Raw genomic sequence first — 24,313 nt, forward strand, 5'->3', positions numbered from 1 at the left:
TACATCTCATTTTCAGGTAGGATTGCATATTCTTCATTCTGGGTGCTTGTTGCTCCCTAGTAATGAGAGGAAAGTCGCAATAATCATGACTATGAACAGAGGAGGTCTGTGAAGTGTAAACTTAAACCCTGATTGTACTGCTCTGTGTGGACGCCTGGGACTGGTAAAATGGCTGCCTTGTGTCCTTTTCCATCTCTGTAGGGAATCCATACAAACCTCTGCACGAGCTGTTACTTAAAGCTGAAGAGGCCAGCCCTTAAAAAAAAATAAATAAATAAAAATGACAGAAGAGAAAAAAGGGAAAAAGAGAAAATATCAGCTTTGGTCAAAGAGAATCAGTTTATTATTTTACACCTGCAGATAGATATCTATGGCAGTTACATCGTTTATTCTACGTGGTACTTTTAGATATGATAATAAGAGCGAGGAGTTACCATTGAAAGAGAACTCAGGTGTTTGAGCGTTTTGCTAGGAACCTTGCGAACGCTGTCTTAATCCCCACAACCGCTCTGCAAGGTAAATGTTATTCCCACTGTACAGATAAGGAAACAGGCTCAGGGAGATTCTCGCACTTTCATAGGCCTGAAATCTGCCCCCTGCTCTGTCCGGCTCTAACCGTAAAAAAGCGTCATAGCTCACCCTTCACAGCCCTAATTTTCTGAGCCACTCCTGTGGTAAAGAATTTACCAGTGAGTACCAGTCTACTGTTAAATATATCTGCATTCACTCAAAGAAATTTATGAAACACATTTCATGTACAAAGGCTTTACAAGATGCTCATGGAAGATAGAGAACGATAAAAGACACTGGCCTCGGCCTTTGGACTTAAAGTCCAGTTGGGGAAATAAAAGGCACAAACAAAACGTGAAACAACAAAAGATTGAAATGGTACTGTCTGTCAGCATTCCCTGGGGGAGATGATTAATTAAGTACCTGAGCAAAGGGGAGAGAGAGGTCTCTACAAGGGATTGAAAAGAACTCTGAGGAAGAGGTATTTACACACATTTATCCATATCATGGGTGTTAAAAGAATACAGGGGCACCTGAGTGGCTCAGTCGGTTACGTGTCCGACTTCGGCTCAGGTCATGATCTCACAGTTTGTGGGTTCAAGCCCCACATCAGGCTCTGTGCTGACAGCTCAGAGCCTGGAGCCTGCTTTGGATTCTGTGTCTCCTCTCTCTGCCCCTCCCCTGCGTGCACTCTGTCTGTCTCTCTCTCAAAAATAAATAAACATTAAAAAAATTTTTTTAAAGAATACAATGTTACTTTATGATGATTCATTCGGAAATCTTGAAGTAGGTAAAAACTATATAACTCATCTTGAAAATAGAATCATTCAATATTTGGATCTCTTTAGTTTTACATCTGCATGTTATAGAGTTTTTATGGCATCGTAGTGATGGGAAAAACATTTTTGTCTTTTCATTCTCGGAGACCATAGGCTAGTGATTCTCAAAAAGTATGGTGCATTGGGGCGCCTGAGTGGCTCAGTTGGGTAAGCGTTGGACTTCGGCTCAGGTCACGATCTCGCAATCTAGTGGTTTATGGGTTCCGGCCCCCCATTGGTCTCAGCTGTCAGCACAGAGCCCAATCAGATCCTCTCTGTTCTGCCCCTCCCCTGCTCGTGTTCTCTCTCTCTCTCTCTCTAAAATAAATAAACATTAAAAAAAAAAAATCTTAAAAAAAAAAAAAAGTGTGGTCCATGGATTACCAGCGACAGAAAACCCCTCGGAATTTAGTTATGTACGCAGCTCCCCAGGCCCTACACCACATGGACGGAGACAAAATTTCCAGGGGTGTGGAGCTTGAAACGTGCACTTGAAACAAGGCTCTGGGGTGATTCTTATGCACATTGAAGTTTGAGAACCACTGATGTAGGGCAAGACTTGGTGGATCACACATATTATAATTTTTAATTCAATAAACATGTAGATCTATTTTAAATCAGAAAATCTGGAACGCTTCACGAATCTGTGCGTCATCCTTGCGCAGGGGCCGTGTGAATCTTCCCTGTGTCGTTTCAATTGTAGTCTCCGTGCTGCCAAAGCGAGCGCAGTTGATCACATTTTTTGATAGATTTGTGAATTCATAATATCTGCTGTTTATTGAGCGCTTACTATTTGCCTGTCGAAAACTCTCATTTAGGCTAAAAACAAACTTTGTAGGTGAGTTCGTAACCTCCGTTTCACAGATGGGAAACTGAGGCTCAAAGAGGATGAGAACTTGGCCAAGGCCACCTGACTAGGAAGAGCTAGCCCAACCGGTTCTGCTTGCCTTCAGTGACTATCCCTCTCCCACAATGCCCACTGCACTGTCGTCTAGGCTATGCTATGGCCACCACGCTTATTAATAATAGCAACAGCTATCATTTGAGTGCCTTTCATGTGCCATATAATTTCAGCTTAAACCTTTCTGTAAGTTCAAATGGTACTTTGCCAAGTAAGTTGACTAAGACGCAGAGAAATTAGTATATCTCTCAAAATTACTGTCCACCCGTTGAAACAGGGCTTTCTTATTTTGGTATGACTTTTTCCCATGTTCACTTCCTCTTGCCTGTTTGTAAAATCGTTTTTGGCTCTGTCAGGACTTCCTTTCCTTGGTGTAATATATCCTGACCCTTTGCAGCTAGTTTGGAATGGCAAACCAAGAGTTGAAGTGTAGGCTCTCTTTCTAACAGCTCCCACACTTTTTCCCAGCACAGGAACGGAGAACTACAGTCTGAATCAAGGGGGAAGTGTCAGTTGCTTGGAAAAAACCTGATCTTGTGACTGCAAAAAGAAAAACACAACTTAATCAAGGAAGCCTTTCCTGGGGAGGGGGAATCACACTACCCCATGTGAGATCTTATTCTGGATTATGTCATAGATCATTTTCAGGGAGTTTCATATGGCCCCAGGGCATCCCCAAGCAGACAGAGGGACAAAGGGCTGTTTTCATTGATGAATCCATCCGGGCTTGCCTTATGCCTCTCACAGGGTGCTGGTGGAGGAAGATAATATTCTCTTTCAAGATGCAGTGACTTAGTACAATCAGTAATATAAGTAGCTAAAAATATATAAATGTCTGCACCCTTTCACCCAGTAATACCCTCCTGGAAAATAATTCAAAAGAAGAAAACAAAGCAACAACACAACAGAAAATATATAAAGGAGCATTGTTTATAGCAGTGGAAAACCTGAAAGGACCTACATGCCCAAGATTAGGAAGTGGGTGAATAACAATGGTGTAAGAATGTAATGGAATGTTATGATGCTATTGAAAGAGATATGTATGATAAGTATATAGAAACACAAAAAGCCTTTTTGAAATAACCTAAAATGAAAGCATTAGAATGAAAAATCGTCTTGAGCTAGAATAAGAGCTCCGGAGTCAGGCAAACATGTGTTATTAGCTATGTGGACTTAGACACACTGCTTAACCTGAGTCTCAGTTTCCACATTTAAAGATTATAAAGATATAAAGATAAAGATTAAAGTATCCATCTTTCAGGGCACCTGAGTGGCTTAGCCGGTTAAACATCAGGCTCATGATTTTGGCTCAGGTCATGACCTCACAGTTTGTGGTTTCCAGCCCTGAGTTGGGCTCTGTGCTGATAGCATGGAGCCTGCCTGGGAGTCCCTCTCTCTTTGCCCCTCCCATGCTCGTGTGCGCACGCACTCTCTCTCTCTCTCTCTCTCAAAATAAATAAACAAAAACTTTAAAAATAAATAAATAAATAAATAAATAAATAAATAAATAAATAAAATCCATCCTTCCAGAGTTATTATAAGAATTAAAGATGATATAAACTATATGGATAAAATTTGGGTAAACCACGGATAAAGATAGGAAGGGAGGGCTAAGAAAGAATTGTAAGTTTTATGCTAGGATCGTGGACTATTGAAAATTTCATCTGAAATGTACTTATTTTTATGATGTCTTAAATGTAATACAATTTTTCCCTTTTCTTTCTCCGTACCCTTTTTTTTAAAGTTTATTTATTTATTTTGAGAGAGAGAGAGAGATAGCGAGCAAGCAGGAGAGGGGCAGAGAGAGAAGGAGAGAGAGAATCCCAAGCAGGCTCCACGCTGTCAGTGCAGAGCCTGATCCAGGGCTTGAACTCACAAACTGTGAGATCATGACCTGAACTGAAACCAAGAGTCAGACGTTTAACCGACTGAGCCACCCAGGCAACCCTCTTCCTCCATGCCCTTAAAAAACTGCATATGCCCTGTGTAGGAAGTGTGTGTACGTCTCATCAGGAAACTTGCCTAAGTGGATTCCTAAGTCCTATTTGGATGAGGGTCCTGATTCCTCTGGAATCAGCTCTAGGAAAATGATAGGAACCTTAAACACTGACATACAGAAAGGTGGCTCAACTAGGTTCCAGGACCTGTTTTCCAAGCACTTAGAGGTTTATGTGACACTTGATAGATACTGGTCTCTGTCTCTACAATTTGGGGGTGGATGGAGAAGGTTCTCGAGACCAGGATGCCTTCATCCACCTTTGCTTCAGAATGCTACTTCCCACCTCCATTAAACCACTTTCCCTGCAGAGCTAGATTCATGAGCCAGGGGGTAGCAGGAGGATGATATGAAAGAAATATTTTCTTTTGGCTAATATATACTGAGGACCCTCTTTGTATGAGGCATTGTGTTCGGCACATGTAAATACCTACTAAGCCAGTTGGAATATGTCTAGAACCCAGAAAACCTTCTAGGAAACCTCTACCAGGATAATGTTGACATAGAAAAGGTATTTCATGTGGATTTCCATCTATCCATCTTCATCCAAGATTAGCAGAGAGACACGAGAATAAAACTTGTGGCGAGGTTTTATTCTGGCCAAGTAAGGAAACTAACCAAAAATAGATTCCACTGAAAGTGTCAGGCAACGGGGTGCAAAAAGGGTGAAAAGCCATTTAGACTTGAAAAAGCAACAGCAATCTTCTAATCTTACTGATGAGAAATGAATTGTGGCAAAACTATGTCTGAGGCTGCTTCTAGTAAGCTTTGGGTCAGTTACTTCAGTTACTCTAAAAAAATTCTGGAAATTTTGCTCTACTTGGCAGTAAAACAAAGGTGATTTCTACCCGGGGTTATACCAAATTCTTTTTAATTGATTGTTTTTCCTCCCCATGCTCTGCCTCCCAACAGCCAGGGATGCCACTGATGAAATATTCAGCATTGGAATGATATTTGATGTATAATTAAATAGGATACATTTAGCAGTTCAGTTTTATAGACCTTTCATGTTCAAGTTAATAAATCTTCACAGAAGGAATCTCACAAACAAGACCAAAATATTTTTGGGAATGCTATCCTCCTTGGAAAAATACAGAATCCTGAACGTAATTACTGTATATAGGAAAGAAAACATTTATCAAGCACTTTTATGTGCCAGGCAAGTTACTAAGTGCTTTACACATTATTTAATTTAATCTTCATGACCCTGTGAGATAGGTATTATTAGCTCTGCTATACAGATGAAATAACTGAGGCTCCAAGCAGTTAAGTAATTTGCTTAAGATCACAAAGTACGTATGAGCATATCCAGGGCTGGAACTCAGGTCAGATTCTGACTCTCGTGTTTTTCCTTAAATTTTTATAGGAGTTCATTTCCAAAGCGCTTTCATTTACTATGGCTCATTCCATCCTCCCACCAACACAGTGATGTTGAACACAATCATAGGATTCTCTCTTTTAACAAAAGTCACAGAGACAGGGTCAGAACCAAGGCTTACAGCAATCATAACCTCAGTGAATTTCTATTGAGTGCCTTCTATGTGCTGGTCTTTGTATTAAGCATTTTTAATAGTTTTTCCCATTTTAATCTTCATAATCTTTTGAGGTGGGCACTATTATTATCCCATTTGATGGATGAGAAAATCAAGACTCAGAAGGGCCAATCTCTTGCCCAAGTTTATACAGTAGCCAGTCAGGACAAGAATTTAGGTTTGTAATAATGATAACACAATTGATAAAAGCAGTTGCCATTTATTGAGCTCTTCTCCTGTGTTAGATATTGCTTAGAAATTTTTTTTAACCCTACATGCTTTGAGATTTACAATTGGCATTGCTCCTTTAAAAAAAAATATTTTTAAGTAATCTCTATACCCAGTGTGGGACTTGAACTTAAAACCCCGAGACTGAGAGCCACATGTTCTACCTGCTAAACCAGCCAGGTGCCCCTGGCATTACTCTTTTAATGCTCACCATTTTCAGGTAAGGAAAGAAGACCGAAAGAAAATAAGTTAATGTCTCCAAAGCATACAAATGGGAAGGGGTAGAGCTAGGATTTGAATGCAGGTCTCTTTGACTCTTAGACCTATGTCCTTAACAATGAGACTTTGCTCACTCCTGTTCTGTCTCTATACACCCTTGCTACCCAAAGTATGGTCCCCAGACCAGCAGCATTGGCATCCCCTGGGAACTTGTTATAAAGGTGGCACCCCAAGCCATGCCCCAGACCTACTGAATCAGAGATGTATTTTAACAAGATACCTGCATGATTCTTGTGCCTGTTAAACTTTGAGAAGCACTGCTCTGCAGCACTGCCAGCATCTCTCACACGCACACACACACACGCACACGTGCACACACGCACACACGTACGTGGGTGAGGGGCAGAGAGAGAGAGGGGAACAGAGGTTCCATCCGAAGTGGGTTTGGTGCTGGCAGCAGTGAGTAATCTCTACACCCAACACGAGGCTTGAACTCACAGCCCCAAGATCAAGAGTCCCGTGCTCTACTGACTGAGCCAGGAGGCACCCCCAAAATTCTTGGATTTGTGATTGTGATTTTATGTTGCATAATAGAAAACAGTTATTCTTTCTCTTAGTAAACTCGTTCCTAATTCACACTGCAGAAATAAATGTTACTTTTGGTGTTCTGCAAAAGTGCCTGATTCCCACCTACATTAACATAAGGATCTAGACTCTGGAATCTCAGGGCACCTGGCTGGCTCGGTCAGGAGAGAGCATGCGGCTCTTGATCTCAGGGTCATGAATTTAAGCCCATATTGGGCATGGAGCCTACTTAAAAGAAATAAAAAGAATAAAAATAAATAAATAACATAAAAATACATAAACTTTAAAAAAAAGACTTTGGAATCTCTCTAGAAATCAAATCATCTAACCAAGAGGAACTTGTCTTAGTTCCAGGAGGAACTTGTTCTTACTGGATAGTAGAAACACGAGTGGTTTTATGTTCTCCTTTGTGCTTTCCCGAATATTTAAAAATATCTAGAGTGAACATGCATTCATTCAGCAAATATCACTTAGTAGGAACACCTACTAAGTGACAGGCACTGTTCTAGGTGCTGGAGATAGAGCAGTGAATAAGCCAGAAAAAAATCTGTGTTCTAGATTGGTGGTGGCCAGAGGCAGGGCAGGGGGATGGGGCAATGTAGGTGAAGGGAGTCAAAAGGTATAAACTTCCAACTGTAAAACAAAGAAGTCATGGCGATGTCACCTACAGCATGCTGATTAGAGGTAAAAGTACTGTATTGCATATTTGAAAGTTGCTAAGAGAGTAAGTCCTGAAACTTCTCATCACAAGAAAAAATTCCATAACTAGGTATGGTGATGGATGTTAACCAGACTTATAGTGATGCTCATTTTGCAATATACACAAATATTGAATCATTATGTTGTGTACCTATAACTAATAAATTTCATTGTCAGTTAATTTCAATTGAAAAAATCTTGGGGCGCCTGGGTGGCTCAGTTGGTTAAGCATCTGACTTCGGCTCAGGTCATGATCTCATGGTTAGTGAGTTCGAGCCCTGCATCGGGCTCTTTGCTAACAGCTTGGAGCCTGGAGCCTGCTTCGGATTTTGTGCCTCCCTCTCTCTCTTCCCCTCCCCTCCTTGTCCTCTGTCTCTCTCTTACTCAAAAATAAATAAACATTAAAAAAAAAAATCTCAGGGGGCCTGGATGGTTCAGTTGGTTGAGCATCCAACTCTTGGTTTGGGCTCAGGTCATGATGTCACGGTTTGTGGGTTCAAGCCCCGCATCAGGCTCTGTGCTGACAGTGTGGAGCCTGCTTGAGATTCTCCCCCACCCCTCAAAGTAAATAAAGTTAAAAAAAAAATCTCTGTCCTGATGTCAGTATCTTTTGGTTTTTCCTCTTGGTATAGTCAGATTCCTTGAAGAACACAAGTCACGTTTCCTCTCTGGAAGGTAAATGTCCGGTAGCCAGAGATCTAGGAATTGAATGGAAGAAGAGGGCTGGGAATCTTAGCATCCGATATCCATAAATCCACTTAATCTCCTTATTTATACGGAGACTCCTATTCAACCATCTCTGGAGAATAAATACTTCAGTCTCCTTTTAGAAGAAGGAGGGCAGCAGTTGAAGAAGGGAGCAGTAACCTGGAGATCTTAAATAGCTTTAAAAATTCTTATTTTGACCCATGCTGAGAGTACACCCTGTAGATGGCCCGCTTTTCTATATCCCCACAGTGGGCGGCACGGGGACCTACTGTGAGTGATCAAATGTGGAGACTTGAGGGAGTCTGCAGTATAAATCAGGTGGGGTCTCAGTTTGGTTCCATTTTGGATTTAGGATTCAGGTTCTCCAGGTTGGTAACTTAGTTAATGCTTGTGCATCTGCTTTCCAGCTTCTACTTTTCTTTGTTTTTGTTTGTCCTATTGACTCCACTCATTATTGTGGGTTCATGCTTTAAAAATCCCATCACTGGGGAGCCTGGGTGGCTCAGTCGGTTGGGCATCTGACTTTAGCTCAGGTCATGATCTCGTGGTCCGTGAGTTCGAGCCCCACGTTGGGCTCTGTGCTGACAGCTCAGAGCCTGGAGCCTGTTTCAGATTCTGTGTCTCCTTCTCTCTCTGACCTTCCCCCATTCATGCTCTGTCTCTCTCTGTCTCAAAAATGAATAAACGTTAAAAAAAAATTAAAAAAAAAATCCCATCACTGGGGCACCTTGGGTGGCTCAGTCAGTTAAGCGTCTGACTCTTGGTTTCAGCTCAGGTCATGCTCTCACAGTTTGTGGGTTGGAGTCCTGTGTAATGCTCTGCGCGGACAGTGTGGAGCCTGCTGGGGATCCTCTTTCCCTCTCTGACCCTCCCCAGATTGCTCTCACTCTGTCAAAATAAATAACAAAAATTAAAAAAAAAAAAAAATCCCATTACTGTCATTTTAGTGGTGTTCTAGGAGAGAACATAAGTGGATCTATGTGTTCATCCTCATTAACTGTTTAACTTTCATCACTTAAAAAAAATGTTTATTGGGGTGCCTGGGTGGCTCAGTCGGTTGAGCGACCGACTTCGGCTCAGGTCATCAACTCACAGTTTGTGAGTTCAAGCCCCGCGTCAGGCTCTGTGCTGACAGCTTGGAGCCTGGAGCCTGCTTCGGATTCTGCGTCTCCCTCTCTCTCTCTGCTCCTCCCCTGCTCACACGTTGTCGCTCTCTCAAAAATAAATAAAGTTTTTAAAAAATTGTTTTTTAAAATCTTTATTTATTTTATTTTATTTTTTTTTCAACATTTTTATTTATTTTTTTGGGACAGAGAGAGACAGAGCATGAACGGGGGAGGGGCGGAGAGAGAGGGAGACACAGAACTGGAAACAGGCTCCAGGCTCTGAGCCATCAGCCCAGAGCCCGACGCGGGGCTCGAACTCACGGACCGCGAGATCATGACCTGGCTGAAGTCGGACGCTTAACCGACTGCGCCACCCAGGCGCCCCAATCTTTATTTATTTTTGAGAGAGGTGGGTGAGTGAGCAAGGGAGGGGCAGGCTCAAACCCAGGAACTGATGAACTCATGAACCCATGAACCATGAGATCATGACCTGAGCAGAAGTTGGATGCTTAAGTGACTAAGCCACCCAGGCGCCCCAACTCAGTTTTAAGGAACATTTTCCTATCCGAACTTGAATCCTCTCTTGACACCATTTAAACTTTCATTCTCTCCCAGTTGTCCTTAGAATTGGATGTTTGAATAAAATACGTACTTTCACATGTAGCTGACTGTGATTTAGGAAGAGTTCATGTTACCCGCATATTTAAGATTTTAAGTAGCAGGAAACAAACAAAATGATCACTTTCCTCAGCAGATCAAAAATAGAGATGAGACATACACATATTCAAATTGTTAAATTATGTATGTTAAATTATGTAGAAGCTTTGTGATGGCAGTATTGTTTGTAATACCAAAAAGACTGCCAAAAACCTAAAGGCCTATCAATAGAGGACTTGTTAAATAAAACATACCAATCCATATGGTAGCATATTTATACAGTTAAAAAGAATGGGGCAGATCTGTATATTTTGGTACAGGAGAGCCTGGAAGGGCAGAATAGAGTAAGTATACTGTGCTATCATCTGGGTTTTTTGTTTTTTTTTTTTAACGTTTATTTATTTATTTATTAAAAAAAATTTTTTTTTCAACGTTTATTTATTTTTGGGACAGAGAGAGACAGAGCATGAACGGGGGAGGGGCAGAGAGAGAGGGAGACACACAGAATCAGAAACAGGCTCCAGGCTCTGAGCCATCAGCCCAGAGCCTGACGCGGGGCTCGAACTCACGGACCACGAGATCGTGACCTGGCTGAAGTCGGACGCCCAACCGACTGCGCCACCCAGGCACCCCTTAACGTTTATTTATTATTGAGAGACAGAGAGACACAGAATGTGAGCAGGAGAGGGGCAGAGAGAGGAGGAGACACAGAATCCGAAGCAGGCTCCAGGCTCCGAGCTGTCAGCGCAGAGCCCGACGCGGGGCTCGAACTCACAAACTGCGAGATCATGACCTGAGATGAAGTTGGTCACCCGACCAACTGAGCCACCCAGGTGCCCCCGTCTGAGTTTAAAGACGCATACCTACACCTCCAAGAGGGCTACCTCCTGGGAGGGGAACTAGGTGACTTGGAGACAGGCTAGAAGAAAGACTTAGTTTTCCCTTGTATAACCTTTGTATAATTTGAATTTATACTACAGGCTTATATTACTTATTTTTAAAAATTTTAATGTTTATTTTTGAGAGAGAGAGAGAGAGAGAGAGGGAGTCGAGGAGGGGCAGAGAGAGGGAGACACAAAATCTGAAGCAGGCTCCAGGCTCTGAGCTGTCAGCACAGGGCCTGATGCAAGGCTCGAACTCACACACTGTGTGAGATCATGACCTGAGCAGAAGTCATAAGTTTAACTGACTGAGCCACCGAGGTGCCCCATTCTTTTAAAAATAAAGTACTGACAGGGGCACCTGGGTGGCTCAGTTGGTTGAGCGTCTGACTCCTGGTTTGGGCTTAGATCATGATTTCACAGTTTCGTGGGTTCAAGCCCCGAGTCAGACTCTGTACTGGCAGCATGGAGCCTGCTTGAGATTCTCTCTCTCTTCCCCTCTCTGCCCCTCCCCAATTTGCACTGTCTCTGTCTCTCTCAAAATAAATAAATAAACTTAAAAATAAAATAAAATAAACTACTAATGAATAGTTTTTTAAAGAATGAACTCCATGGCCTTTACCTAACATAATGCTCTCCCTCATGACTTCCACCTTTCCAAATGTTACTTCTTCAAGATAGTTATTAATTCCCAAATCCCTTTCTGGACAACTCTAGCCCAAATACTCTCTTATCTGATCTTCTTTGTTAGAAACTATTGTGCGTGGAGGAACGCCTGGGTGGCCCAGCCAGTTGAATGTCTGACTTCAGCTCAGGTCATGATCTCAGAGTATGTGAGTTTCAACCCCGCATAGGGCTCACTGCTCTCAGTGCAGAACCTGCTTTCGATTCTCTGTGCCCCCCTCTCTCTGCCCCTCCCCTGCTCATATTCTCTGTCTCTCAAAAATAAAGAAACATTAAAAAAAAAATGAAATGATTGTGGCAAAATTTTCACACACTGGTTTGCTACCTCGCTGCTGCTGCTTCTTTGAAATAGTATCAGCCATCTTGTGTTAAACGTTCCGTTTTGTATTTTCATTTGTGTTTTACTGAGTTTTTTAGAGGTTGCATGGGGGTCTTGCAAAAAATGAGGAGTGGCTGGTGGAGAATATGTAAGTAAATGGGAAGGAGCGCAAAAGAGTCTGAGGCTCTCTCCAGACCTGTAGTCCTTCACACCCACCTACCAAGCAGAGATTCATGTGAACCAGTGACCCCTTTTCATAAAATACTAAAAGCCCCCTCACATTTTAACATTGAATTAACCCAATTATCAGGACATCACTCTGCTAAGAGCCCTTGCACTCAAGGGATGAGAGGTTGGGAGACAGAAGCAAACATTTTGAAGCAAGATCAACAAGCCTAGACCCTTATTTCATGGATCCCGAGACAAGACGCTGGAGGCATTCAAACTCAAACTCAAGTCTCCTCTTAAATGCAGTTGAACTACACGATCCAGCAGAGGTCTGGCCTGGGTGAAAGAGGGGAATCTTTGCACAGCAAGAAAGACAGGAAAACTCTGTGCCTGGAGAAGAGGGGAAGAGAAAGCAGGAGGTGAAAAGGAGGTGATTGTGAAGTTTTGTCTCCTCTGTAATTGTGTCCAGGGCTCTGTGGCAGTCTGTGGCAATAAAAGTCTCTATTAGCAGAAGCCAAGTTAAGATAATCAGAACTGGTTTGGAACTGCAAACCTCAACTTCCCCTAACCCAGCCCAGTCCCTTTACTTCCAGAAACCAATGGACTTCGGTTTAAAGCTCTTTAACGACCCTTTCACATCCCCCTTTTCCACACCTGGAGAGAAAGAGGGCGCAATATAAACAAGAACCGTTTCCCTATTTTTAGGGTATTTTCAGTCGATTCTCCACTATCTACTGTATCCCGAAAGTGAGAACCGTTTAGGGTAGCCATGGAGACATCGTTGGCCTCAGTCTTGTTTCCTTCCTTCTCTCTGCTATTGAAATGTTTTGCTCTGATTTCACGAAAACACCCCACTTCTGCTGACGCGGGATTCTGCAGCCTCCTCTCTCTCCTCTCTATGCAGGGCGCGGGAACACGTTTTGAAACGAGGAGAGCGTGTGCGCACAAAAACGGGCGAGGTTCCACCGGGAGTCAGCCCCGTCCACGGTCTCCAGGTTTCGGAGCCCGCCCCCGCCCAGACTACAAATCCCAGGAGATCCCGCGCAGGGCCTGCGCCCTCCAGTGATCCTTCCCTCACTCTCCCGGAGAGTGGAGATAAAGGTTCCGTCGGCGGCGCACTGCGGGTTGGTTTGTTTTCAACGGCGGTGACGGAGGTCGGAAGCCCGGCCGACTGCAGGCGGGGGCGTCAGGGGGTGGATTCCTCCTCCCCGAAGCACTGGGGGGCGGGGAGGAGGGAAGCGGGGCCAGCGGGCCGGGGACCGAGCCGCCAGGACAGAACGGGCCGGGGCGATGGAGGGCGACGGGGTGCCGTGGGCGAGCGAGCCCGTCTCGGGTCCCGGCCCGGGCGGCGGCGGAATGATCCGCGAGCTGTGCCGGGGCTTCGGCCGCTACCGCCGCTACCTGGGCCGGCTGCGGCAGAACCTGCGCGAAACCCAGAAGTTCTTCCGCGACATCAAGTGCTCCCACAACCACAGTTGTCCCTCCTCCCCCACGGGCGACGACGGCGGGGCCGAGCGCGGCCCTGCCGGCGACGTCGCCGAGACCGGGCTGCAGGCGGGTAAGGAGGGCAGCCGCGGCGGAGGCAGGGCTGGAGGAGCAAGGCGGAGGGCGGACCGCACCCCTGTCCCTGCAAAACAAGCCGGGAAAGGGCGCAAAGTGGGAGAGGGGTGGCGTGGCCGGGTCTCCGGGCCTGGGCCGGCCGGATCCGCGAGGCCGTGGGCGGGCATCCCCCGGGGCGGGGGTGGGCGAGGGGCGCTCGGAGGCCGGCGAGAGTGCCAGGAGCGCGCTCCGGCACAACCGGCCGTGCGCAGGGGCGGGGAGTGGGGGTGGGAGGGGGTGGGCGGCTGAGGTCGGAGACCCGCCTAGGGATGGAGGAGGTGGACGCCCGGAGGAAGGGCAGCAGGCAGGGTGCCCCAGGAGCCCGAGGAGTCCAGGGAACTGTAGTGGATTGTGTATGTGTATGTGGTGTATGTGTGTGTGCTTACGTGAAATGCTTTTGCACGAAAACTGTGAAGAAGTAAGGAGTGTACTGTAAATGGGGCTGGGGTCGCTAAAGGAAATCCCTATCTGACGTGCCAGGGTGCCTGAGGGGTTGCTCGTGCTTATGTCGAAGAAGTTGGGAAGAGATCGGGTTGTTGTTTGGTCCTGAGACTTCGTGACTTGATTCTCCCTGGGATGTGCTAGAGTCCCTAAAGCACTTAAAATCGTGCAGGGCCTTTGATCTTTCCCAAGTTCTTGCTTCCTCTTCAACTGCTTTTTGGTGGCGATCCGGAGGGTTTGTTAAGTAGCGCGTCTAATTAGGAAATAGGTGGGAAGGGAGAAGGGACTGGCATCCCATGTGGACAGGTACCCTGGGGACAGCACAGCAAGTAAGACAGTGGGTTTAATTTAGTGATTCTCAAACTTAAGTGTGTACTCAAACCAAATTAGCCTTAAAAATGTCTCATGCTCTACCCCACAGATGGGGACGGTCTCGTGGGTGGGTCCTGAGAATCTAAACATAAAACGCTGCCGGGATTCTGTTGCAAGTGGTCTACAGACACACCTGTGGAAGCACAAATGTAGATGCTAATAGCGAATTTGAACATCAGGCTCAGACCAGAATGAATTGTTGAGCTCTTCAGAGTTTGTGGTTTGGGTTCTGTGTTTCCGAAGTTGCCATGTTTCATATCCTCCAGTTGTCTGAGACTCCAGAAATGGCGATGAAAGAAAGTAAGATAATAAGAATCTGATCTGGTCCTAAATAATATTCTTCCACTTAGTGAGCTTGGAAGTAATACAACGGGGAGGAAAGCACGGTAGCTTTTCTGGAGTGGTGGTTTGATATCGTCAGCCCAGAGATTTGCCGTTCTGAAAATGGACCTATAGAGGCTGTCAGAAAATTGGCAAGAAGGGCTAATGTTTTCAGAGATGATCCTCAGAATGTGTACTTTAACCCTCTCCCATAGCAGTGCTTTCCAGCAGCTTTCCTGCTCCCAGGTTTTTCTTAGAGCTTACCTAAAAGAGTCCTCTGTCGCTGTTATTTGATAACAATTGTTTATTTTAGAATCACTACCGAAGGAGAGAAAAAAACCATCAGGGAGTAGATTCAGGGAGTCGATTCATCGCAGAGAGATGGAGGTTTTCAAGGCACCTTGACAGGCTCTTGTTTTTATTCTTTAAAAAGCCAAGTTAAGAAAGACAAACGTACCCTTTGAATTTTGCCTCACTGGCTTTTCTAGTTGACTGCACCACGAACTAATCTTTGCGTACTGTATTTTTTTCAAAAATTTTTTTTTTTTTTAATTTTTTTTTTCAACGTTTATTTATTTTTGGGACAGAGAGAGACAGAGCATGAACGGGGGAGGGGCAGAGAGAGAGGGAGACACAGAATCGGAAACAGGCTCCAGGCTCCGAGCCATCAGCCCAGAGCCCGACGCGGGGCTCGAACTCACGGACCGCGAGATCGTGACCTGGCTGAAGTCGGACGCTTAACCGACTGCGCCACCCAGGCGCCCCCTCAAAAAATTTTTAATGTTTATTTCTGAGACAGAGAGAGACAGAACACGAACAGGGGAGGGGCAGAGAGAGAGGGAGACACAGAATCCGAAGCAGGCTCCAGGCTACGAGCTGTCAGCACAGAGCCCGAGGTGGGGCTTGAACTCACAAACTGTGAGATTGTGACCTGAGCCAAAGTCAGTCGCTCAACCGACTGAACCACCCAGGCGCCCCTTTGCATATTGTATTTAACTCCCTTCACCCTCTCTAGTCTATTCATCTGAAACAAAAACCAGGGTAGGGTGCAGATGACTGGACTGGGAACAGTTTGGTTTTGTTCCAGAAGGTGCTCCCATTCCCATCTCTATGGAGAGTTTTATCGTTGGAGGTGAAGATGAGCATCAGGGAAGATCAGTGAGGCGGCGCCTAACTGTATATTTTGGGAATGGCCATTTTCCCAGTTGTTTAGGTAATTGTGTTAGAAAGTAGATTTAAAACCTTACTCCTTAAAAAGACAACTAGCTCTTGTGTCCTCCTTTTACGGGCTATCGTTACAAGGTCAAGTCCACTCAGAGACTGTCTCAACTTTCTTTTGTGAATGTTGGTTTCTGAATAGGAACTTGGAATATCAAGAGAAGGAACACTGAACGTTTTTTTTTTTTTTTAATTTACTTTATTTCACCCATCCCTCCACCCACCTCCCCTCTGGCAACCATCAGTTCTGTTTCTCTGTCTCTCTCTCTCTCTCTTTTTTTTTTTTTTTGCTTATTTTTCGTTTGTTTGTTTCTTAAATTCCACACATGAGTGAAAGGAACACTCAATTTGTAACTTAACAAACCTCTGGAAGGTTTTAATCATCATTTCAGAGTGGAAGTGTGCTTTTAGTTTGGATGTAGTGTTGTATTTGAGCAACTGAAGATCATCCAGTAACTCTAAATTTTTATTATTTCACTTTTAAATCACAGAGGAGATGGGAAGAATGCCAAAATACTGCTTTCTTATTAATTTTGACAGTTTTGTATTTATGGGGGGTGGCAGGTTAGAGGGTTATGTAACGGACATGATATTTCAGAAGCCAAAACGTAGGTGGGACTGAACTCTTAAAATAGGAATAGCTTGGCCCATACAGAGCAAACAGAATTGCAAGTGAAATTTCTTTGATTCCATTCCTCCCCTGCTGCCCAAATCATTGGCCTTCTTTTCACTTAAGTCTAGGGGATGAGAGTCCTTTTATCTGTTGACTTTCCTCTGTCAGAGGCTTTAGAAGTAACCACATGAAGGCTTTGAGAACTTCTTTGATAAAAGGCAGAATGGAGTGTCACAAAGTAGCAGGGGGAAATTTTTCGTGTTTTGTGATCCAAAGAGTGCTTTGCTGTTGCAACATATCATAGAGGTATGAATTTTAAGAAATTGGAATGACTCAAATGTGTCTGGTTGGAATGCCCTCTTCTGTGCCGCATTCCTCCCGTCCTGCTTCCGCATCACCGCTGTGCTGTGTCAGTTTCCTCGTTGTCGGAGCCGCTGGTCACAACAGCGGTGCTCGCCTCTAGGGTTGTTGGGAGTTAATGCACGTGTTCAGAACGGTGCCTTGTAAGGTGTTGTGTAAGTATTAGCTGTTATTATTCAATAAACATTTAGTACTTACCTCTAGGCTTGTTGGGAGTTAATATATGTTGATAGTTGTGTTTAGAACAGTGCCTGGCACCTTGCTGTGTATGTGTTCCACAGTGATATTATTCAGTTATTATTCAATAGACATTTAAGTACCTGGGGAACAAAGAATCAGATAAAGATATTGGCATTGGCCTTAGGTTAGTGGGAATCAGTCTTTCCCTTCTATACTTCTCTCCTGAGAAAGAAAAAAAGAATTGTAATTATTATCATTATGTTGCACCTATTATTTGTTTATGCTGGATGAGGGATGAAAAGGACTAGGAGTCCTGAAGTCAGTCCTCTAGAAAGGTACAGCCTGTCTTCAACCATATACATATGCAACGCCCAAAGCAGAAAAATGGCACAAAGGTAAGGTATGGCTGGATTATAGGCATTTTATGTGAGTTACAATTCTTAGATTTAAAAAAAAAAATTTTTTTTTAACGTTTATTCATTCTCAAGAGAGAGAGAGCGCAAGTGGGAGAGGAGCAGAGAGAGAGGGAGTCGCAGAATCCGAAGCAGGCTCCAGGCTCTGGGCTGTCAGCACGGAGCCTGATATGGGCCTCGAACCCATGAACCACAAGATCGTGACCTGAGCTGAGGTCGGACGCTTAACTGGCTGAGCCACCCAGGCGCCCCACAGTTCTTAGATTTTTTTATAGCTCTTTGCCTTTGGTTAGCGAACAGCTTAGTTTCTTCAACATTCTTCTCCCTCTTTTTTTCACACCTCGTATCAACTGGCTGCCAGTATTTAAAAGAAGAGGAAAAAGCACTAGCGTATTTATTTGAAATAGACATTTTTCTTGGACTCCTTAGACAGAAGTTGGTATAGGTAATAAAGTTCAAGTGGCAGAGTGACATCTGGGAAAGAGACAGAAAATTGGGCGAGAGGAGATTCCTTATAGCCTAGTTTCATGTGGCTGCCTCCTTCGTGGGGCTGAGCGGTGGGGAGGAGTTGGGTTGTGGGGTGAAACAGTGAGAGACGGGGACAGGGGTGTGCTTTCCAGTAGTTTTCCCTGGTCTGTTTTAGAAGAGCTGCCTCAGCTTTTCAGTACATCCTCAGCAGACATGGTGTTGTAATTGTGGTTCTTACTTACTACTTTTATTAGCCCAAGAGTAATGAAAACTTTCGCTTTCTCTCACAAGTTTCTTCCTATATGGAGGCATCACATAGTGGTCGAAAAGCAGGTACAAACATTTCCATCAGACCTGGTTTCCTATTGTAGTTCAGCCTCCGATTCACTGTGTGACTTGGGCTTTGAGTCTTGGTTTCTTCATATGTAAAATGGTAGTGATACAAAATGCTGTCTATTGTATGAGTCCATCTATGGGAAATGCCCAGAACAGGCCAGTCTGTAAAGATGGGAAGTATAGTGTGATTGCCAGTGGGTGAGGAGAGAGGAGGATTGAGTGACTGCTAACGGGTATGGGATTTCTTTTTGAAGAATGAAAACGTTCTGGAACTAGATAGTGGTGATGGGTGCACAGCTTTGTGAATACGCTAAAAATACTGAATTATACCCTCTAAAGGGGTGAATTCATACAAATACATACATACATAAAATGGGAGTGGTAATGTCTACCTCCCAAAGTTGTTGTGACAACTAGAGATAAATACTCTCAAGCACTTAGCACAGTCATATGGTTCGTGTTAAATCTACACGGCTGTTTGTGTGTACGTATGTAGTTTGAGCTGGAGCCGGATTCAACCCCGCGTCTCTACCTACACTCCCAGTCAGTTCTGCTTCTGTGACTCGTCCCTTGCTCTTCCGACCTGCCCGTGAGAATATAAAATGCACCCTGGCAGTGGAGAGATTTTGTTCTACATGAGTCATAACCCAGGCTCCGTAGCTTGCCATGGAGCTATAATTGACTTCAGTGGGAGACTTTATCTGATTGAAATTGAGTGTAATGTGACCCTACCTCCTCTAGCCTCATATTCCAGTTTCCAGTCCCTGACATTTAGGGTCCCAGGCTCCAGTTTGCTGATTTTGCTACCTCCGGTTCCCTGGGGGGAGCCTGGGAAGAAGTGGCTTCTCCCAAACACAGTAACTCTTTGCACCTTTTCCCTTTACAGCCTTTCCCTTCCTAAGTTTCCCTTCCTAGGATAATCTGTTTCCCATGGCACAGGGCAGCTCACTATTAGAAAGGGTTGGATAATTCTGCCTGCCTTTAAAAGAAAAGACATGATTACCTTCACGATTTGCAGTATGTGTAGTTTAGTCTTAACTGTCATTACTGATTTCAGTATACTTAGCTCTTCAGCCTTGCAAGTGGTTTTTTAATGTTTATGTATTTTTGAGAGAGAGAGCGTGCACGAGCAAGGCGGGTGGGGGGGGGGGGCGGGTTGCTGGTGCAGAGAGAGAGGGAGACACAGAATCCAAAGCAGGCTCTAGGCTCTGAGCTGTCAGCACAGAGCCCGATGCGGGGCTCCAACTCGTGAACCCCGAGAGATCATGACCTGTCGGACCAGTCGGACGCCCAGCTGACTGAGCCACCCAAGCGCCCTGCAAGTGGTTTTTAAAGAAAGCATGGATTTAAACAAAAATCCATTCTGGTCTTTAAATTTTGTTTTGCTCTGTCTGCTTTCCCAGCACCTCCTCTTTCTTAATGCTTTTATTCTCTGTCTCACTTCCTGCATTAAATGTACTTCTCAAAAACAATCTTTTGAAAATAAAACCTCAAAACATATGTTGTCGAAGTAAAGGGGAATATGAATTTCCCCTTGTACCTGTCGCTCAATTCCTGTAGGCTCTGGACATACAGAACATACTCTGTTTGCTTCTGGGATTGCTACAGGTATCTTTGTTTTATCCCGTTTACTAGATTGGGGGGTAAAGACTGTGTTTTATTCATGTTTGTACCCCCTGCAAAGCCCGCCATAATACTTTATATATAACAGGCAAATAAATACCTGTTAAATTATTTCCCTGGATGGTAGATATTGGAATGCTGCTTTTTCCACTTCAGAAGGGCATTTCCCACCCCCTCCCCACCCCCCATGAAAGACAGGGATTTTTGTAGATTTGCCCACATTTTACTAGCTGGGCCCCTAGAAAAGAACAATGATGCGTTTGAGACATGACTGATGAGGCTAGGTTGCATTCTGTGCTGATACTCAAATGATTTTCATGCCCCAAAGATGGAGTTGCATACAGTCCCAGTACGCCAGAGCTTCACCATGATAAGGGAAGTAGATCCTCAATATTCATTCACTCAACAAATCTTTATTAACGCCTGACTCAGTACTGGGCACAGGACATACAATGGTGAACCACAGACCCACTAATTGATGCTGTTTCAAGTTGACATTATGCAAGGAAGGATTAGTGTTTCCTGGCGTTCCCTCCAGAGGATTTTCTACAAATTGGTTACCTACTTAACTATTAGCTGTCTGTGAGGGCTTGGGCTAAGGCGTATGGGAAGTTGTAAGATTAAACGACATTGACAGAAAAAGGTGTTGAGATGCTTTGCTAATTCTGACAGAGTTCAGGATAATTAGCCCCGACCTGCCTTTGATGGAGGAATTATAATTGTGTTGTTTGTGTGGCTCAAAAGCAGAATGCATTGGGGCGCCTGGGTGGCTCAGTCGGTTGAGCGTCTGACTTTTGATCCCAGCTCAGGTCTTGATCTCAGGGTCGTGAGTTCAAGCTCCACATTAGGCTCTGCGCTGGGCATGAAGCCTACTTAAAACAACAACAACAACAACAACAAAAAACAGTGCATTGGCGAAAGTTATCGTTAGAGTGTCTTTTGCCTTCGTATCTTTTCTCAGACTTCCTCAGAGGGAAGCCAGCGTGAAGAATACGAGGTACGTGGGTGCATGAGGTTCTCTCCACATGTGTCAAGACCTAAGGGGAATTTGCTCCTTAACGTCTCATAGGAAAATAGTTCATCTCTAAAGATGAAGGCTTCTGCTTCTTCTGTGGTCCAGGGAGTCTGATGGTGTTATTCCTAGCAAGGGTACAGAGGGTGAGTCCGTGTGCAAGATGCAGTTTTTCTTTCTGGATTCTCTCAGAGGTCTGACCGGAGTCCCCTGAAGGATTTCTAGTCTAAGTATAGGCCACCCGATGCTTGAAAATTGATTTAATTCTTTGCCAAAAGGAGAATCGATGTAGCGGCGGTGGAGATATGTGCCCCTTGCTTAGAGCCATCAGTCAGCCTCTCTGGGAAAGTCCCCTTCTAGATGGTACTCCCAAGTCCAAACCCAAACTCTCTGAAGGAAAGTTGGTCAGAGCTTGGGGACTCATTAGTATGGCCTGTGGGGCCCTGGCTGAAGTGCCCATCACGTGTGGTGCCTTTTTGTGTCCTCTTTAGCAGGTGGCGTGAATGGTTTGGACGGACTCCCCGGCCTTATGCCATGCGCTGTGGGAAGCTTTAGACCACAACGCTCTTTGGAGTTGGGCTTTGTAACGTGCTTCCGTTCCCTGGGGTGGTGTTCGCTGGGCAGGAAGATGGGAAATAGGACTTGAGGATTGTTTTGCTTTTCACTTGTCTAACTAGTCATGCCTCAAAGCTGTCCTGAGGAATGATGATAGGTTATGTACCCGTAAAAGCCTTTGATTAAACACACACACATAAAACACACTTGTTTTATTTATTTTTTATTTATTTATTTTTTGATTTATTTGTTTATTTATTTATTTATTTAAATTTATGAAATTTATTGTCAGATTGGTTTCCATACGACACCCGGTGCTCATCCCAGTTTTTAAATTTATTTTTGAGAGAGAGAGACAGAACGTGAGCAGGGGAGGGACAGAGAGAGGGGGAGACACAGAATCCGAAGCAGGCTCCAGGCTCTGAGCTGTCAGCACACAGCCCGACGCGGGGCTCGAACTCACGAACTGCGAGATCATGACCTGAGCTGAAGTCGGACGCTTAACCGAATGAGCCACCCAGGTGCCCCACCTCTTTTTATTTTTTAATGTTTCTTACTTTTTGAGAGAGAGAGAGAGCGCAAGCTGGGGAGGGGCACAGAGCGAGGAGGGAGGATAGAGGATCCAAAGCTGGCTCTGACAGCACAGAGCCGGATGCAGGGCTGGAACTCACGAACCATGAGATCATGACCCGAGCCAAAGTTGGACGCTCAACTGACTGAGCCACCCAGGTGCCCCTCACTTCTTTTTTAAAGGTGCTTTTATCCCTTTTCTTTATTCAAATGTAAAGAAAAAGAACAAAACAGTCCAACTTCAGCTTCATCAGATTAAGAACTTTAGTGCCTTATTTATGCTGGACATATTTTATAGCTTAGTGTTTTTTACCCTTTCCATTCTATATATGGGGAGAGAATTACATTTCCCAGGGTTTTTTTTTTTTTTTTTTAAATCAAGCCAAACTTTCCAGAACAAAGACTAAGGCCCTGTCGTAAATGCAGCTGGATTCAAGACTAATTTGAATAAAAGCTCACTCTTCATTTAAATTAGAGGGACAGTATCTGAACCAATATGGAGTTGATTTTTTAAAGAATATTCTGGGGGCGCCTGGGTGGCTCAGTGGGCTAAGCGGCCGACTTCGGCTCAGGTCATGATCTCACGGTCAGTGAGTTCAAGCCCCGCGTCGGGCTCTGTGCTGACAGCTCAGAGCCTGGAGCCTGCTTCAGATTCTGTGTCTCCCTCTCTCTGACCCTCCCCCGTTCATGCTCTGTCTCTCTCTGTCTCAAAAATTAAAAAAAAAAAAAAAAAAAGAATATTCTGTACAGCATACCCTAGCCTTAACTTTTAATATTTTGGAGATATGCAGGGGTGAGGAGGAATGTGTGGGGAGGGAGACCGGCCAGGAGGAGAGAAGACATTCTTATTCTTTCAGCATACAACACCCCACTGGGGGATCTCAGTCTCTCCTTATTGAGAAACTGGCCTGCTCGGCTGCCTCTCGTTCCGTGGGCAGAAATGGAGTGGTTCTGTCGCTCCAACTTGGAAGAGAGTTTGTAACTGTGGGACACAAGTGGTTACAGAAGAAGGACACCTGTACTCCAGAAGAGGTGGAGAGGTGGTCCCTACTGCCGAGCAATCAGAAGGGACCCCTGCAGACAGTGCAAGGTCATGCCTCTTTGTGCGGCTCTTGTTCAGTGAACTGGATGGTTACCCGTAACTTTCGGAGGTGTGTCCTATCCTGGAGCGTCTTTGTCGGTACTGCTTAGTCTTGAGGATTTGGGTTCTAAATCTGATCCTGCACGGCTTACTTAGATTAATGCCTTGAACTCCCCTGACTCAGGGCAAAAGTAAGGGATAGTGAAAAAGCTGTTACTGCTTCAATTCTGTTATTACTGTATTTGATGTGTGTGTGTGTGTGTGTGTGTGTGTGTGTGTGTGTGTGTGTTGCCTATTGGGTGGTTGTTGTTGTTGCTGTTGTTGTTGTTGTTGTTGTTTTTCTGGTAAAATTCTGTCTCTCCATCTCCTTCCTGTGAGATCCAGAGCTGGATACAGTTCGCTAGGTATCCTTCTGGCCCATTTAAACAAAATTACTTTGAAATAATTTTAAATTTACATAAATGTTGCCGGAACAGTACAAAGAGCTTCTTGTACCCACTTTGTGCAGATTCCCCAGTTGTTAAAGTATTGCTTTTGTGTTTGCTCATGTTCTCTTTCTCCCTCACTCTCTTTCTCTATTGTATCTACTCTTTGTCTGAACCTTTTGAAAGCAAACTGTAGACAGGTTGTTTTCTCTCCTCTAACACTCCAGTGTGCCGTTCTCCCAGCCAAGGACGTGCTTAGCGTGTAACTCCTCAAGTCAGGAAGTTAACTGACTCAGTGCTACCATCCAGCGCTCAGACCTCACCCGCGGTTTGCCAACTGTCCCAAGAACCGCGCTTTTTGTTTCTGATTCAGGATCCTATCCGGGAACACGTATTGCATTAGTTGTCATGTCCCTTGAGACTCCCTCAACGTGGAACAGTTCCTCGACCTTTCCTTGGCATTTATGTCTTCGACAGGTTTAAAGAGTAGGTTTTATATTCTATAGGATGACCCTCAACCAGGATCTGTTTTGTCCTCGTGACTAGACTCTGGTCCTGAGCTTTTAGCAGGACGGGGCGTGGAAACGATGGGATGTGCATTGCATCAGGGGTACCTGATGTCAGCCCCCCATATCTGGAGATGTTAAGCTTGGTCACTGGTCACGTTGGTGTCCTCTGGGTCTTTCCACCTTAAAGTCTCCATTTTTCTTTCCCC

General features: G+C 44.6%; 1 protein-coding gene and 1 non-coding gene across 3 annotated transcripts in view; one reads left to right on the forward strand and one right to left on the reverse strand.

Annotated features, from left to right (window-relative positions):
- Positions 1-1,948: 1,948 nt before the first annotated feature.
- LOC112857971 (U6 spliceosomal RNA) lies at positions 1,949-2,055 on the reverse strand. The gene has a single exon (XR_003223372.1). It is a non-coding gene; the product is annotated as a U6 spliceosomal RNA (small nuclear RNA).
- Positions 2,056-13,152: 11,097 nt separating this feature from the next.
- Positions 13,153-24,313, forward strand: part of DSTYK (dual serine/threonine and tyrosine protein kinase) — a 50,266-nt gene continuing 39,105 nt past the window's right edge. For both annotated transcript variants that reach the window (XM_025921052.2, XM_086693865.1), the window contains exon 1: positions 13,153-13,569. In XM_025921052.2, the coding sequence (XP_025776837.2) occupies positions 13,302-13,569 (268 nt within the window). In that variant the 5' untranslated portion in view covers positions 13,153-13,301. The remainder of the gene's footprint in view (positions 13,570-24,313) is intronic.

This window comes from Puma concolor, chromosome E4 (genome assembly GCF_028749965.1).
Source record: "Puma concolor isolate L17-30 chromosome E4, mPumCon1.1.hap2, whole genome shotgun sequence".
In the NCBI taxonomy this organism is placed as follows: domain Eukaryota; kingdom Metazoa; phylum Chordata; class Mammalia; order Carnivora; family Felidae; genus Puma; species Puma concolor.